This window comes from Drosophila yakuba, chromosome 3L (genome assembly GCF_016746365.2).
Source record: "Drosophila yakuba strain Tai18E2 chromosome 3L, Prin_Dyak_Tai18E2_2.1, whole genome shotgun sequence".
In the NCBI taxonomy this organism is placed as follows: Eukaryota; Metazoa; Arthropoda; class Insecta; order Diptera; family Drosophilidae; genus Drosophila; species Drosophila yakuba.
Window position 1 is genome coordinate 21,634,175 of NC_052529.2, and position 12,100 is coordinate 21,646,274.

Consider the following 12,100-nt stretch of genomic DNA (forward strand, 5'->3'; position numbering starts at 1 on the left):
TTATGATGGAAATGATATATAAATTAAATACGATTTTAAAATATGATGGTAAAAATTGGTACAAATTTATTGGTGGATTTTACAAGACTAATTCTACCGCCTGGACCGATCTCTGCGCTCCCTCTCCCTTCTTTGGTCTCTGCTAACGGACCGCAAGCGATCTCTGGAACGGGATCGATCTCTGCGATGTCTACTTTCATTGCTTCGTCGTTGGTGGCTATGATACGAGTCCTTAGGCCGTTGATGACCATTTCGTTTGTCATCCCTGTGATTGTCCTCGCAGTCGCTGATATCCGAAGATAAAGATGAGTCTGAGTTATCGCTAAGTGAACCTTTTTTTTCTTTTCTGCTTGATTTGTCCTTTTTAGATTTCTTTTTATTGCTATCTTTTTCGTGCCTTTCCTTTTTTGATTTCTTTTTTGAGGGCTTCTTGACGCCCTCGCCCTTGCGCTTCATTCGTTCAATCTTCTCCAGTTTTTTTAACAGCTTTAGCTTTTGTTTCTTAGACAGCGATTTCAGAAAGACAAGTTCTGGATTTTGGTTATTGGCATGGGCCTCCTCCTCACCATCACTGGGCACCAGTTGATGCTTCTGTTGGATTGTCCTTATGCTCTGTAGCTCCTGGGCCGATCGCTTCATCATGAGTCCATCCTCCTTCATCTGTTCCTCCAGCACGTTCTTGGCCATGATGTCGCTGGCCTCAGTTTCCGCGTGCAGTTTTCGTGCCTCGCTCATGGAAATGCTGTACATGGTGCATTCCTTGTCCGTGTTGATGTGACCCCACTTGTGGCACTTGAGACAACGCACGTTCCTCACCTGTATACCAAAGGGCTGGTCCCTGATCTCAGTGTCGCCCTTGCAGTACGACTCCCTAGGGGCATTGTACTTTCGCTGCCACTCGAACTTATACTCCGGCTCGTTGTCATCCTTTTCGCGCTCCTTTCGAACCCCTGGCGGTGGCTCATACATGAAATTAACACTCAGCTTATCTTTGCTGTCCTTGCTGAGCATTGCCTTGTTTTCGTGCAGATTCTGCTCCTTTTCATATTGATTTCGTAGCTCCTCCTGCTTTTTTTTGTACGCCTCCGCCTGCTGCTCAGCCATCCAGACCTGCAGAAGGTAATCCCAATAGTTTTTGGCATCTTGCTTAGAAAGAACATATTTCATCAGGGGCCTGGAGCCACTTACCCTTTTAAGATTGTCCCTGGAGGCGGGGTGGAAGAATTTCTTGCACATGTAGTTATTGAAGCCCTTGCCCATCTTGCTGCTGTGTGTTTTCGCTACTAAATGGCATACAAACCAATTTACAAATTTTATAAATATTTTCCAGCTGCAATATCGGGGCAATTTGTCTGACTTTATCGATAGACAGATATAAGTATCGCATTTTATTATCGATATAAAAAACAAGTAAATAAAGTGTTGCCGGACTGTTTTTTTTTTAAGAATATATTTTAAAAGCAATCTGAAACCTTGAAGTTTATTCGAAGAACAAATTCCTAATCATGATGGATAACTACGACGAATCCGATATGGTTTATTGCCCGTACAACAAGGAGCACAAAATGCTGCGCAAGAAGCTCCAGCAGCACATCCTAAAATGCCGTGTGATCTACAAAGACACGGTGGAACTAATGGTTTGCCCATTTAATAAATCGCATTTGATCCCAGAGCCCGAGTTCTTTGTGAGTACATATACTTTGTAGGTATAATCTTTTAAAGCCCTACCTTCTGCATACCTAGCAACACACCAAATCGTGCGAGGATCGAAATATTATAGTGCACTATCAGACCAGCGCGCCTGCTGTTCTCAACGAAGACACCAGGCACCCCAAGATCGAGTCCGAAGAGAACTGGGACGACGACGACAGTGTGCCCGACTACGATCCTCAGGTCTACTGCTCCACGGCCAACATAGTCAGAGAACCCAATGGGTTGTTTCCCGCCCAGCGAAAGGCTTTCATCGAGCAGGAAAAGCGTCGTCATTTTGGCCAGGAATACAAGGAGGAGAAGCCGCCAAAGGCCAAGTCTCGCGCGGATCCCTACGAGCCAAGAAAGCCCTTCTCAAGGCGCCAGTAATTCGATTCCACCAAAGTTGCTCCCAGTGCCAAAGAACAGAAACCAAAACATTTTATCGAGACTTCTACTGACCTCTTTATTATAACCAAAAAAATCCATGGCCAAAGTGTTACATTACCATTTTAACATGTGCTGTGACACAAGTATTGCTCGCAGTTCAGATGAGCATGCGACAAAGAGCGCCGATCTATGATATTAATCTGAGATAAAAAGAAAACATGTACATATCCAATATTCGCCGCTAGAAGGCTATCAAAATATGTATGCAAAACTATGTTCTTTCCTTTGTTCTTGCCTTTTTCCATTAACGATACAGATAATCGTAAAATAAAGCATTTAATTTTTGTTTCTTTTCGAATAAATTCCTATTTCTTCTCCCCTTCACGGTCATAATATACATTTAAGTCGATGCATTTATCAAATATATATATATATATATATACATGTGTATGTATATCCTACCTACGATAGGAAAACCTATGGGAATGTTAAAGGGAAATGTCTTTGAAACTTGGACCGACTTTGCTTTTGATGCTTATCAAGATGAGAGTATTAGAACTACACGTAGTACTACACGTCGTACGTACAATAAAAGCTGAGATTATTTGGCAATGGTATTATTTATTTGACGACTTTAACTTCAATCAAGCATTTGACTATTGAATTAAATGCATTCCATCTTAATCCACATTACTTATGCGTCAAAATTCAATTAAAATTTAATTTTAAGCCAATACCATGTGTAACACGTTAATTGAAGGCTTTTAGCTTTTAGAGGAATGTAAACATATAACTGAAAATTGAGAAAATTAAAAATGCCCTCGGCACTAAGGCATCTGAAATGGGATCTAATCAGGCAGGAGCCAAACATCAATAATCTACGTAAAACAAACAGCATAGCTCTTTTTAAACTATTACAAAACTATTCAGCTACGTTGGGTTTCCTACACACTTTTCTAAAACTTTATCCATTTAAGGAAAACGCAAACAGATCCAATTGCGAAAATCAACTTTTCTTTATTGTAAAGAATGGCGCCGTTTCCACACGCGATTTTTTTCAGATGTTTTGTTTTTTACACTAAGCGTTACGGTAAAAACAGTAAACAGCGACGTCCCAGTTGTCCAGAGCAGAGTTTTAGCCGGCGATTTACGCGGTCTCCATGGGCTGGGCGGCGGTCTCCTCGGTGTACTTGCCCTTGTCCTTGCCGAGAGCGGCCAGACGACCCTTGCCGCGACGCTCCAGGATGGCCTTACGGTCCTTGTCGAGCTTCAGCTTGACGATCAGCACCTTGCTGGGGTGGATGCCCACGTAGACGTTGGTGCCGTTGGCGTTCTCGCGCTGGATCTTCTCGACGTAGACGACGAACTTCTTGCGGTAGGCCTGGACCACCTTGCCCACCTGGTTGCCCTTGAAGTGGCCGCGGATCACCTGGACCTCATCGTCGCGGCGGATGGGCATGGAACGCACATTGTACTTCTGGCGCAGCTCCTTGGACAGGGGAGCAGACATGAGGCGCCTGCGGATGTGGGAGGGTGCCTGGAAGTGGCGCTTGCGGTTCTTCCTGCGCGACGACGACACGAACGGGTTCTGTTTCATCTTGCTTGTGCGGGCTGTAAACAAGAAATGGGCACTGCTTTATTGGTTGAATCTCCGAACTTCACAATAATTACACGAACGAGTCGTGCGTTGTTTTCTCTGCTCGATTTCATTGTTTATGGGGCATAATATGTGAGGATGCCGGGCCAAAAACAAAATTAATCACGAAAACGCACTCACCGTCGAAAAATCAACGAAAAGAAAGAAATTTGACAGATGGGTCGCGGTTAGCGATGGCAAACAGGCCGAGCTGGAGGTGGTATTTTCTCACGATAGTTGAAGCTGTTATCGGTTGAGTTTGTCTCGTTAAAAAGATATTTGTTTTGATGTTTTTAAATGTTATCTCAGCTATATGCTTCTATACGTAACTATTTTCGACCGGAATTTTAAAATGAATTACTGTTTTCCTTATGTCCTGTTGTAATCATTGTTTAATTCAAAAAGTATCGATGACACTGACATCTCTATGTTCGTGAAACGTCAAACGTGGCATGTGCTTTGCAACACTTTAAAGGATTATGTCTTTGCTAAGCCCTTAACTTGTTTTCACTGTTATTGTTTAAATTTTCTAATATCGAGAATAGTTAAACAATATTTTAAATATATTATTAAATAATTTGACTCTCTAAGAAATATTTTATGAATTGGTTTGAAACAATGTAAATAGTGATATGGAAAAATATTTTAGAACTGATTTTGTAGTCTAAATTAAGTTTGTATTGGAATAAAACCTATTATTTTGTTATACATTATAGTCAAAATTATTCCTTATTGCTGACTATCGTTCAAACCACGTTTTAAAAGCATTTTTCCTGATGTTAACAAAGCGATAACAAAAAGCAAAAAGCTAGCAAATCCAACAAACTATGTTGAATTTCGACTTTGGTGGTGAAAAGCTGCTTTTAAAATCTAGCTGCTCTTGCGATCGTTTCTGCTGCTGGAGAATGGAAATTTAGTCGCGTGTGAGCAGCCAACTTTTAACGTTGTGGTGTCTCTGGGGATTAGATACGAAAATCCAATAAAGTCCAGTTTGGCCTCTTGATTAACTTAATTCTTCCACTTCATTCAAGATGATGAACAGCCTAAAGAAACTGCCCGTGCGGATGGTGAGTTGACCACGCCTCCTAAACCGACACCTACACATGTCTGCAACTAATTATTTTTACCTTATTTACTAATTTTTTAGCTGGCTAACGCTGCACGTCAGCAAAATGCTGCGATGTCCTCGGCAACAGGTCTCCCCCCACCCCTCACCTTCCTAACAGATGATGAGAAAATGATGAAGGAGACTGGTGAGTATCCCTTAAATCTACATAGATAATAGTATTGATGGAACTGTGAGTCCAGTTGTAATATAGGGATATTAGATAGCCATATTTTTTCGAATTTTTAGATATTTTTATGGTGTTTAGTTGGACTTGCTTGTTACGTAACTCCAAGCATCGCATATTATTGATGCTCTTGATATTTGTTATTTATTCCACTTACTACCCAACTGGAAGGTTTGCTGCACTACTATGTGAATTCGTATTTTTCGAGTTTTGTTCTTTTTTCTGCTGATAAAGTGTATTTAGTTGGGGGAAACGCGGAGGAAGCGGCTCGCCAGATAAGCACATTTTATTTTGATAGTAGAAGTAAAATGTGTCACTAAGTCTCAGTGGGCAGGTTTGTCCATTTTCTTCGTTACGTTTGTTACAATATTAAAAGAGGAATGAAATTGACTTAAATTAATATAATTTTTATTAGTTAGAACTTCCGAAAGTGAAGAGGTATTAAATCGATTTTTCTGATGATTATTATATAATGCTGTAATGCATAAAGTTGTAATGTTGTTAATTTTAGAGTAAAGGACCTAATAATATTTTTTAGGTAAATGAGAATCATGTGGGGGCTTAGTTAAACATCGTTGGTTGGGTGTATAATGTGGTTATATATCCAAAGTGATTTTATGTGAAACTATTTTGATAATTAATGATAAAAAGTCTCAGGGATACGAAATAAAAGATTCAGCCCAATAAGGTCATTGGGTGACATTTGGGTTATGTACTGCAATAATTAGGTTACCTCTTCAAAACCATACGACTAATTAAAGCTGAAAACTTTCCTTAAGCGATATATGTACATATGTATGTACAGACTAACCAATATATGTATGTACACATTTACATACGTGTACATTTATATGCACATATATATTTTATATTATAAAATTTAAAAACCTACTATTTAACATAATTAGAACGATTTTTGCTGACTAAAATTATAATATGCATGTGTATGTACTACATAAAGATAAGACTTTTAAATTAACCATTAAGTAAAATGAATAAGAAGTGTGAAAATTAGTTACCTCAAGTATTAAATGCTTAGGAGTATAATATATATTTTATGAACATACATACTCATATATTATATACATATGGCGTACATAACTATCTGATTGATAAAATATATCAATTATCGTGTCAAAAGTGCTTAAAAGAATACTGGCTTAACCTAAATTAATGTATTTCTTCTTATAAAGTGCATAATTAGTGTCCGAAAAGCTGCCAGATTGGCAAGTTCAAGGTCTAACCTTATCACAAGCTTTTTCCTAAAGGAAAAATTTTCCTCTCACCTTTTTAATTCTTTAAAGTATTGTATAAATTGATAATATAAATTCAAAAGAAAACTCACATCGGTGGGCTAAAGCAAAAAGGGGTGGGCCCGTGACACACGCACACACGCCCGCCCCGCTCACACACACACGTGTTCTAAAAATAGCTTTTGCTCGCCGCCACCGCTCAAAAGCGAGTTTCGTCGTTGATATTTCTCGGTTGGTCGTGGTGTTCCTCGTTGAGCGGCCGGCATACAAAGAAAGTAGATTACTAAATCGCGAGTTCGAGCCTGAAATCAATCCGATCCTCTCCTTTTCCCTGGTAGTAGTGGAATTTTCCATACGTACTACTTATATAGTGTCCTTCAGATATCCTGTCTACGTTTTCACAGGTTCACAGGTCAGTCAGCTGTACGGTTCTGGTATTAAACGTCAACCGAATAGCGTTACACCTGTGATAGAGCAATAAATGCGGCTGTGCCACGCCCCCTGCCCACCTGTGGTCACTGTTCTAGTGATCACGCCGGACAATTCGGGGCGTGGCACTTGGTCGGGCGCCCTTCCCTAGAGAGTTGAATTACCTGAGCGGGAGGACTCGTCCTCCTGCCAACCATCTAATTCCTAGTTGGGAAGGTTACATTTCTTTTTTATCACCCATTACCTTGTTTTTCCTCCACATTTACTTTTCCTCGTCCCGCTTATCAATCTCTCAACTGGTCTCAATCTATATGGCTTGGCATACATACATTTTTATACTCGTATGTACATATGTGCGTTATATACAAAAATTTCTAAGTGGGAAAGTATGTGTCTATATGGCCTGACTGTTGCGTAATCTGAGCTGAATGCAAAGTGGCTAAGTGCATGAACTCAAACTGGTTTCTTATATATTTAAAACTACCTACATACATATCATAGGCTTCGGTACATTTATTATTTGTTAAATTATCTGTTTTATATGTACATTTGGGAACATTATTATTTAAGTAAACTTAAGGTACCTAACATAAGATGAAAAAATAGCAAACACTCATTTACTTGAACGTTTTTTACCTTAAACCCAGCACAGTTGCGCTTCAGAGCTGAAAGCCATACACTATCCAAACTTAAATGCGATAGTTTTGTAGGCTTTAGAAATGACATGATTTAATTGAATTTCATGTTTCCGCAATAAGCCAAACTCCGAAAAGAACATGTATAATTTAGCATCGAGCCCATTGGGACACGTCACATCTGCTAGAAATTTCCACACTGACCCCTGTCCATATGTTGGAAAACTAAATGAATATATAAAGGTGGTTAATAATTTAAGCTATTCCCACGAAAGTAAGCGAAAGAAAGTATTTCCAAATGTGTGCAAAACGACAGCAAAGTGAATGAAGAAGGGGCAGCGGAGGTGTGGGAGTCTCCGTGGGTGTGTACCAGTGGCTGGCTTTCCAAGCAGAAAAACAGAAGAACATGAAAAACAATGCAAGAAAAAATGCTTAAAAAAGATCAATAATAAATACGCTGAGAGAATAATAGAACTGCCGAAAGAGACAAAAAGAGAGCCCCACGCGATCGGAGAATCTGGTGATTAAAAACACACACACAAAGACTTTTTAACTGATAGACAAACGCGTGTAGAAAAATACCTCAACCTACACAAACAAGAGATCCACAGCAAACATCGCGCCCCCTAGAAGAAAAAAAGTCCAAAAGAATAAAAAGCAAAGAGCTTTAGATTTTACCTTTTTTTGAAAACGTGGAGTTAAAAGTTTCTCAAAGCTTTGCAAAAACTTTGGCATTAAGCTCCTTCACCGATCGTTAGATTCTTTATCTACACATATGTATGTATATATGACTTATACTTAGGGTATAGATATGAAGTCTCTAGCAATAATATATAATATAAATTAGATCTCTATTGATACTTTTATTTAAAATTTAAAGACTGAAATTTACTCTTAAATAATGAATGCAAAGCATTTCATTAAATGTCTTATATGAGTTATCAATTATTTAAGAGGCTTAATGGATGGATTGTTTATTTAAACTTTCAGTTGCCAAACTGGCCCAGGAGCAAATCCAGCCCCTGGTGAAGAAAATGGACTTTGAGCACAAATTCGATCCCTCCGTGGTGAAGGCGGTTTTCGAGAATGGTCTGATGGGCATTGAGATCGACACCGAGCTGGGAGGTAGCGGCTGCAACTTCATGACCAACATCATCGTGGTGGAGGAGCTGTCCAAAATCGATCCTGCCGTAGCCGCCTTCGTGGACATTCACAACACTCTGGTCAACTCACTGATGATCAAGTTTGGCAACGCCGAGCAGAAGGCCAAGTACCTACCCAAGTTGGCCCAGGAGTACGCCGGCAGCTTCGCCCTAACCGAACCAGGAGCAGGATCCGATGCCTTCTCCCTGAAGACCGTCGCCAAGAAGGACGGCTCCCACTACGTAATCAACGGCTCCAAGATGTGGATCTCCAACTCCGATGTGGCCGGAGTCTTCCTGATCTTCGCCAATGCCAAGCCAGAGGATGTAAGTAAATATTCATACTAAATTAAAGGGGACACTAAGTGAGTGATGTGTTTCTAAATCCATTTAAATCAAAAGCAAATTATACTAACGTGAAAAATCATATATTTTTATTAGATTTTTCCGATAATACCCCTTAGCTTCGTTTTCACTTTTTCGCAGGCCCCTAAACGATTTTAAAATATTTTCCGTTGCTAATCTTTATGTTATTCCAAATGATTGCCATCTAATCGCTCTTAGATCAAAGTTTACTTGATTGCAGATCGTAAGATTTAAAAAAATGCAAATGTTTTTTTTTATTAAAGGTGGAGGAAACTTAATTCATAACATAATTAATGCCCAATATCAATTCAACACGTTTTCTTTAATTATATTTTACTGAAAAGAATGTATCTGATGATTACGTAATGCTTTTCAAACTAAAACGAGCCCCATTATTTTTTAGTCAGTATGAAAAGGACTCCTGTCGATTTTAAATATTACTCATAGCTTTTTTTCTTATGTTACATTAGTTATGCACAGGCCGGGCGACCGGGAATACTGGGCCGGGGGGAAACACCCCGTCCCCACCCCCCTGTCGCCGGGCCTGCATATAAGTTATGTTTCCGTCAGGAATCCGGGCCCCCCTCAGAAGTCCGGGCCCGGGGGGAAACACTCCGTCCCCTGTCGCCGGGCCTGGTTATACATGATATCAATTTCTAAAAGAAAAATTAAACAAATTGTTCTCACAAGGAGTTACAATTTCATCACGATCTTCCTTGTTTTTGCAGGGCTACCGTGGCATTACCACCTTTATTGTGGACCGTGAGACCCCCGGACTGATCGTGAACAAGCCGGAGGACAAGCTGGGCATCCGTGCCTCTGGAACCTGCCAGCTCACCTTCGACAACGTGCGTGTGCCCGAGGAAAACATCCTGGGAACCTTCGGCCATGGCTACAAGTACGCCGCCGGCTTCCTGAACGAGGGTCGCATCGGTATTGCTGCCCAGATGGTGGGCCTGGCCCAGGGAACCTTCGACGCCACCATTCCGTACCTGCTGGAGCGCAAGCAGTTCGGAGATGCCATCTACAACTTCCAGTCGATGCAGCACCAGATCGCCACCGTGGCCACGGAGATCGAGGCCGCCCGCCTGATGACCTACAATGCGGCTCGACTGCAGGAGCAGGGAGTGCCCTTCCAGAAGGAGGCAGCCATGGCCAAGTACTTCGCCTCTGAGGTGGCCCAGAGGGCGGCGATCAAGTGCGTCGACTGGATGGGAGGCGTTGGCTTCACTCGCGACTTCCCGCAGGAGAAGTACTACCGTGACGTGAAGATCGGAGCCATCTACGAGGGCACCACCAACATGCAGTTGAGCACCATTGCCAAGTGCATCAAGAAGGATTATGCGGCCTAAGAGCTCTCCCGATACTCCTCCTCCCCCCGACAAATCCCCCACACAAGCTGAGATATCGTACGTCAGATACGTCAAGTGCATTTATGCGTGGGAACCGCTGCAACAATTTTAACGGGCATTCGTTATCGGTTCCCTCCATGTAACCGTAGCATTTACCACATAGTTCTTTCTGTTATGCATATTGTATAAAATACAATTAAAATATATACATATATAAAGTACATAATCTACTATTGACTGCCTCCTCCATCCGTCGTGGTAAATGCGGCCAGCAGAATGTTGATTACTGTGATCATGAAAACTCCCATTACCAGCAGATCGTTGGTCCTTTCATAACTTCGGTTCTTAAATCGCTTGAGACGTCGCTGTGAAGGTTTCCCGTTAGTGAGCGGAACAATTGAAGAGCTACTTACATACTTTGAAGATCAGCATTAATCCAACAAAGAGCTGCAGCACCAGGGAAAGTATCACCATAATCATGCTGTATATGTACGTGGAAGCTTTGTCGTTATAAGTAATTAAGAATCGCAACTGATTCGCATTTGCCGAAAGCAAAGCTATATCCATTAGGCCTGCAACAAAAAGATCGTAATAAGATAAAACCTTTTGCTTAAAACATGATTCATATTAAAAAGGCTAATATTTCACTATTTTGGACTTATAGAGAGTTATAAGTTGTACGAGCTTTCTCCCAATTTTAAAAATTCTAAGAGTGAATTGCACTACGTTCTTACCTTCAGCTACATTTTTGTTGGCAGCATAGCTAATTCCTGTAGATAGATCGCTGGAACATTTATTGTTTGTTTTCTTGGACTTTTGCAATTCATTGGTGACTCTCAATGGGAACTGCTCCTCCTCTTTATCCCCCTCATCCACCTGACCCAAATCCCTGCCAGAACCGCAACATGGACCACTGGTTGTACTGGCGAAACTTTCCCCGGAGCTGGGCGAATCCTCCAAAGATATTTTCACCTCGCCGCTATCCATTGTTCGAGTGCCAACCGATTAATAAGCATTAAAATGCTCTTCTTTTAAATAATGCGAAAAGCTTTTCTTGTTTTTGAGCATGGAAGCCGCAATTGCGGTCTATTAACTGATAAAAGGGAATGACAATGACCGAACTACCCCAAAAAACTGGGGCATCAGGCGACATGAAAAGTATCTGATGGGTTGAGAAACTAACTAAGCCTTTGGCCTTAAAGTATGCTACATAGTCTTATATGAAATGAATGTAAAGTGGATGTGTAAGATACATTTTATAAAATATACATATGTACATATATACTGAGTGAGGTATGTTGACTTAGTTTTGTTGGATTAACCCGACATAAAGAACCCTTTTGTTTTATGCTCCGCAGGGGAAGTCATAAAAATGTAAAAAAAAACATGAATAAACAAGACCCACACTAAAGTAGCGTTGCGTTGCCAAACCTCAAATTCTCTTTGATTTGATTCTTAAAGATTCACAAACATTTTTGTGTGTACTTTTTTTTCCTTAATTATAGATTCGACAAGTAATTATAGATTCCTCGTCAATAAACTTTTAAACCTGACACACAGCTGCCATGAGTAAGGCAGTATCACATCGCAAAGTGGGAGGGCAGCTAGGACACTTCTAATATTCTGACAGAAGATCTGTACTTCCAAAATATTTTGTAACATAAAATAGTAACATTTCTTGTGTATACGTGATATTTGTTTAAAGTACCTGTAATATAAAATATTTCTAATAACTTATTTATTATTCATATTTTCATTAACTTTGTATTTTAGAATATGTATTTAAAACCATTTTATAAAGAAAAGTTATAAAGGTTAATTATAAAAAAAACTTTAATATTTAATATACATATTTAATATTTATTATTCATGTATATTCTTTTTATTTGTTTGTATGGAATCTAAAGTGTTGAAAT

The 12,100-nt window shown here is 40.1% G+C and overlaps 5 protein-coding genes across 5 annotated transcripts; 2 read left to right on the forward strand and 3 right to left on the reverse strand.

Annotated features, from left to right (window-relative positions):
• Positions 1 to 41: 41 nt before the first annotated feature.
• On the reverse strand, positions 42 to 1,380 carry LOC6535009 (corepressor interacting with RBPJ 1). Its single transcript, XM_002095643.3, has 2 exons — positions 1,189 to 1,380; positions 42 to 1,110 (listed from the first exon to the last, which is right to left on the reverse strand). Exons 1-2 carry the CDS (start codon positions 1,258 to 1,260, stop codon positions 94 to 96), a joined length of 1,089 nt encoding a protein of 362 aa, XP_002095679.2. The 5' UTR covers positions 1,261 to 1,380; the 3' UTR covers positions 42 to 93.
• Positions 1,381 to 1,443: 63 nt separating this feature from the next.
• On the forward strand, positions 1,444 to 3,691 carry LOC6535010 (gametocyte-specific factor 1 homolog). The gene is made up of 2 exons (XM_002095644.4): positions 1,444 to 1,685; positions 1,744 to 3,691. The coding sequence occupies exons 1-2, from the start codon at positions 1,506 to 1,508 to the stop codon at positions 2,077 to 2,079; spliced, it is 516 nt and encodes a 171-aa protein (XP_002095680.2). The 5' UTR covers positions 1,444 to 1,505; the 3' UTR covers positions 2,080 to 3,691.
• Positions 3,072 to 3,955, reverse strand: LOC6535011 (60S ribosomal protein L26). Its single transcript, XM_002095645.3, has 2 exons — positions 3,857 to 3,955; positions 3,072 to 3,690 (listed from the first exon to the last, which is right to left on the reverse strand). Exon 2 carries the CDS (start codon positions 3,674 to 3,676, stop codon positions 3,227 to 3,229), a length of 450 nt encoding a protein of 149 aa, XP_002095681.1. The 5' UTR covers positions 3,677 to 3,690; positions 3,857 to 3,955; the 3' UTR covers positions 3,072 to 3,226.
• Positions 3,956 to 4,618: 663 nt separating this feature from the next.
• On the forward strand, positions 4,619 to 10,405 carry LOC6535022 (short/branched chain specific acyl-CoA dehydrogenase, mitochondrial). Its single transcript, XM_002095654.4, has 4 exons — positions 4,619 to 4,782; positions 4,863 to 4,968; positions 8,315 to 8,793; positions 9,561 to 10,405. Exons 1-4 carry the CDS (start codon positions 4,747 to 4,749, stop codon positions 10,182 to 10,184), a joined length of 1,245 nt encoding a protein of 414 aa, XP_002095690.1. The 5' UTR covers positions 4,619 to 4,746; the 3' UTR covers positions 10,185 to 10,405.
• A 9-nt stretch (positions 10,406 to 10,414) lies between these two features.
• On the reverse strand, positions 10,415 to 11,787 carry LOC6535015 (ninjurin-B). The gene is made up of 3 exons (XM_002095647.4): positions 10,919 to 11,787; positions 10,602 to 10,756; positions 10,415 to 10,549 (listed from the first exon to the last, which is right to left on the reverse strand). The coding sequence occupies exons 1-3, from the start codon at positions 11,169 to 11,171 to the stop codon at positions 10,415 to 10,417; spliced, it is 543 nt and encodes a 180-aa protein (XP_002095683.2). The 5' UTR covers positions 11,172 to 11,787.
• Between the last annotated feature and the right edge of the window lie 313 nt (positions 11,788 to 12,100).

What these genes read in the sequence shown, in the direction of transcription:
- LOC6535015 (XM_002095647.4), bottom strand. Translation starts at nt 11,171, where the DNA reads ATGGATAGCGGCGAGGTGAAAATATCTTTGGAGGATTCGCCCAGCTCC. An exon ending in CAACAAAAATGTAGCTGAAG is followed by an intron (nt 10,757 to 10,918) that starts GTAAGAACGTAG and finishes TTTTTGTTGCAG; the next exon opens with GCCTAATGGATATAGCTTTG. An exon ending in GATTAATGCTGATCTTCAAA is followed by an intron (nt 10,550 to 10,601) that starts GTATGTAAGTAG and finishes AAACCTTCACAG; the next exon opens with CGACGTCTCAAGCGATTTAA.
- LOC6535009 (XM_002095643.3), bottom strand. Translation starts at nt 1,260, where the DNA reads ATGGGCAAGGGCTTCAATAACTACATGTGCAAGAAATTCTTCCACCCC. An exon ending in CCAGGGACAATCTTAAAAGG is followed by an intron (nt 1,111 to 1,188) that starts GTAAGTGGCTCC and finishes TACCTTCTGCAG; the next exon opens with GTCTGGATGGCTGAGCAGCA.
- LOC6535022 (XM_002095654.4), top strand. Translation starts at nt 4,747, where the DNA reads ATGATGAACAGCCTAAAGAAACTGCCCGTGCGGATG. An exon ending in AGAAACTGCCCGTGCGGATG is followed by an intron (nt 4,783 to 4,862) that starts GTGAGTTGACCA and finishes CTAATTTTTTAG; the next exon opens with CTGGCTAACGCTGCACGTCA. An exon ending in GAAAATGATGAAGGAGACTG is followed by an intron (nt 4,969 to 8,314) that starts GTGAGTATCCCT and finishes TTAAACTTTCAG; the next exon opens with TTGCCAAACTGGCCCAGGAG.
- LOC6535011 (XM_002095645.3), bottom strand. Translation starts at nt 3,676, where the DNA reads ATGAAACAGAACCCGTTCGTGTCGTCGTCGCGCAGGAAGAACCGCAAG.
- LOC6535010 (XM_002095644.4), top strand. Translation starts at nt 1,506, where the DNA reads ATGATGGATAACTACGACGAATCCGATATGGTTTATTGCCCGTACAAC. An exon ending in TCCCAGAGCCCGAGTTCTTT is followed by an intron (nt 1,686 to 1,743) that starts GTGAGTACATAT and finishes CTGCATACCTAG; the next exon opens with CAACACACCAAATCGTGCGA.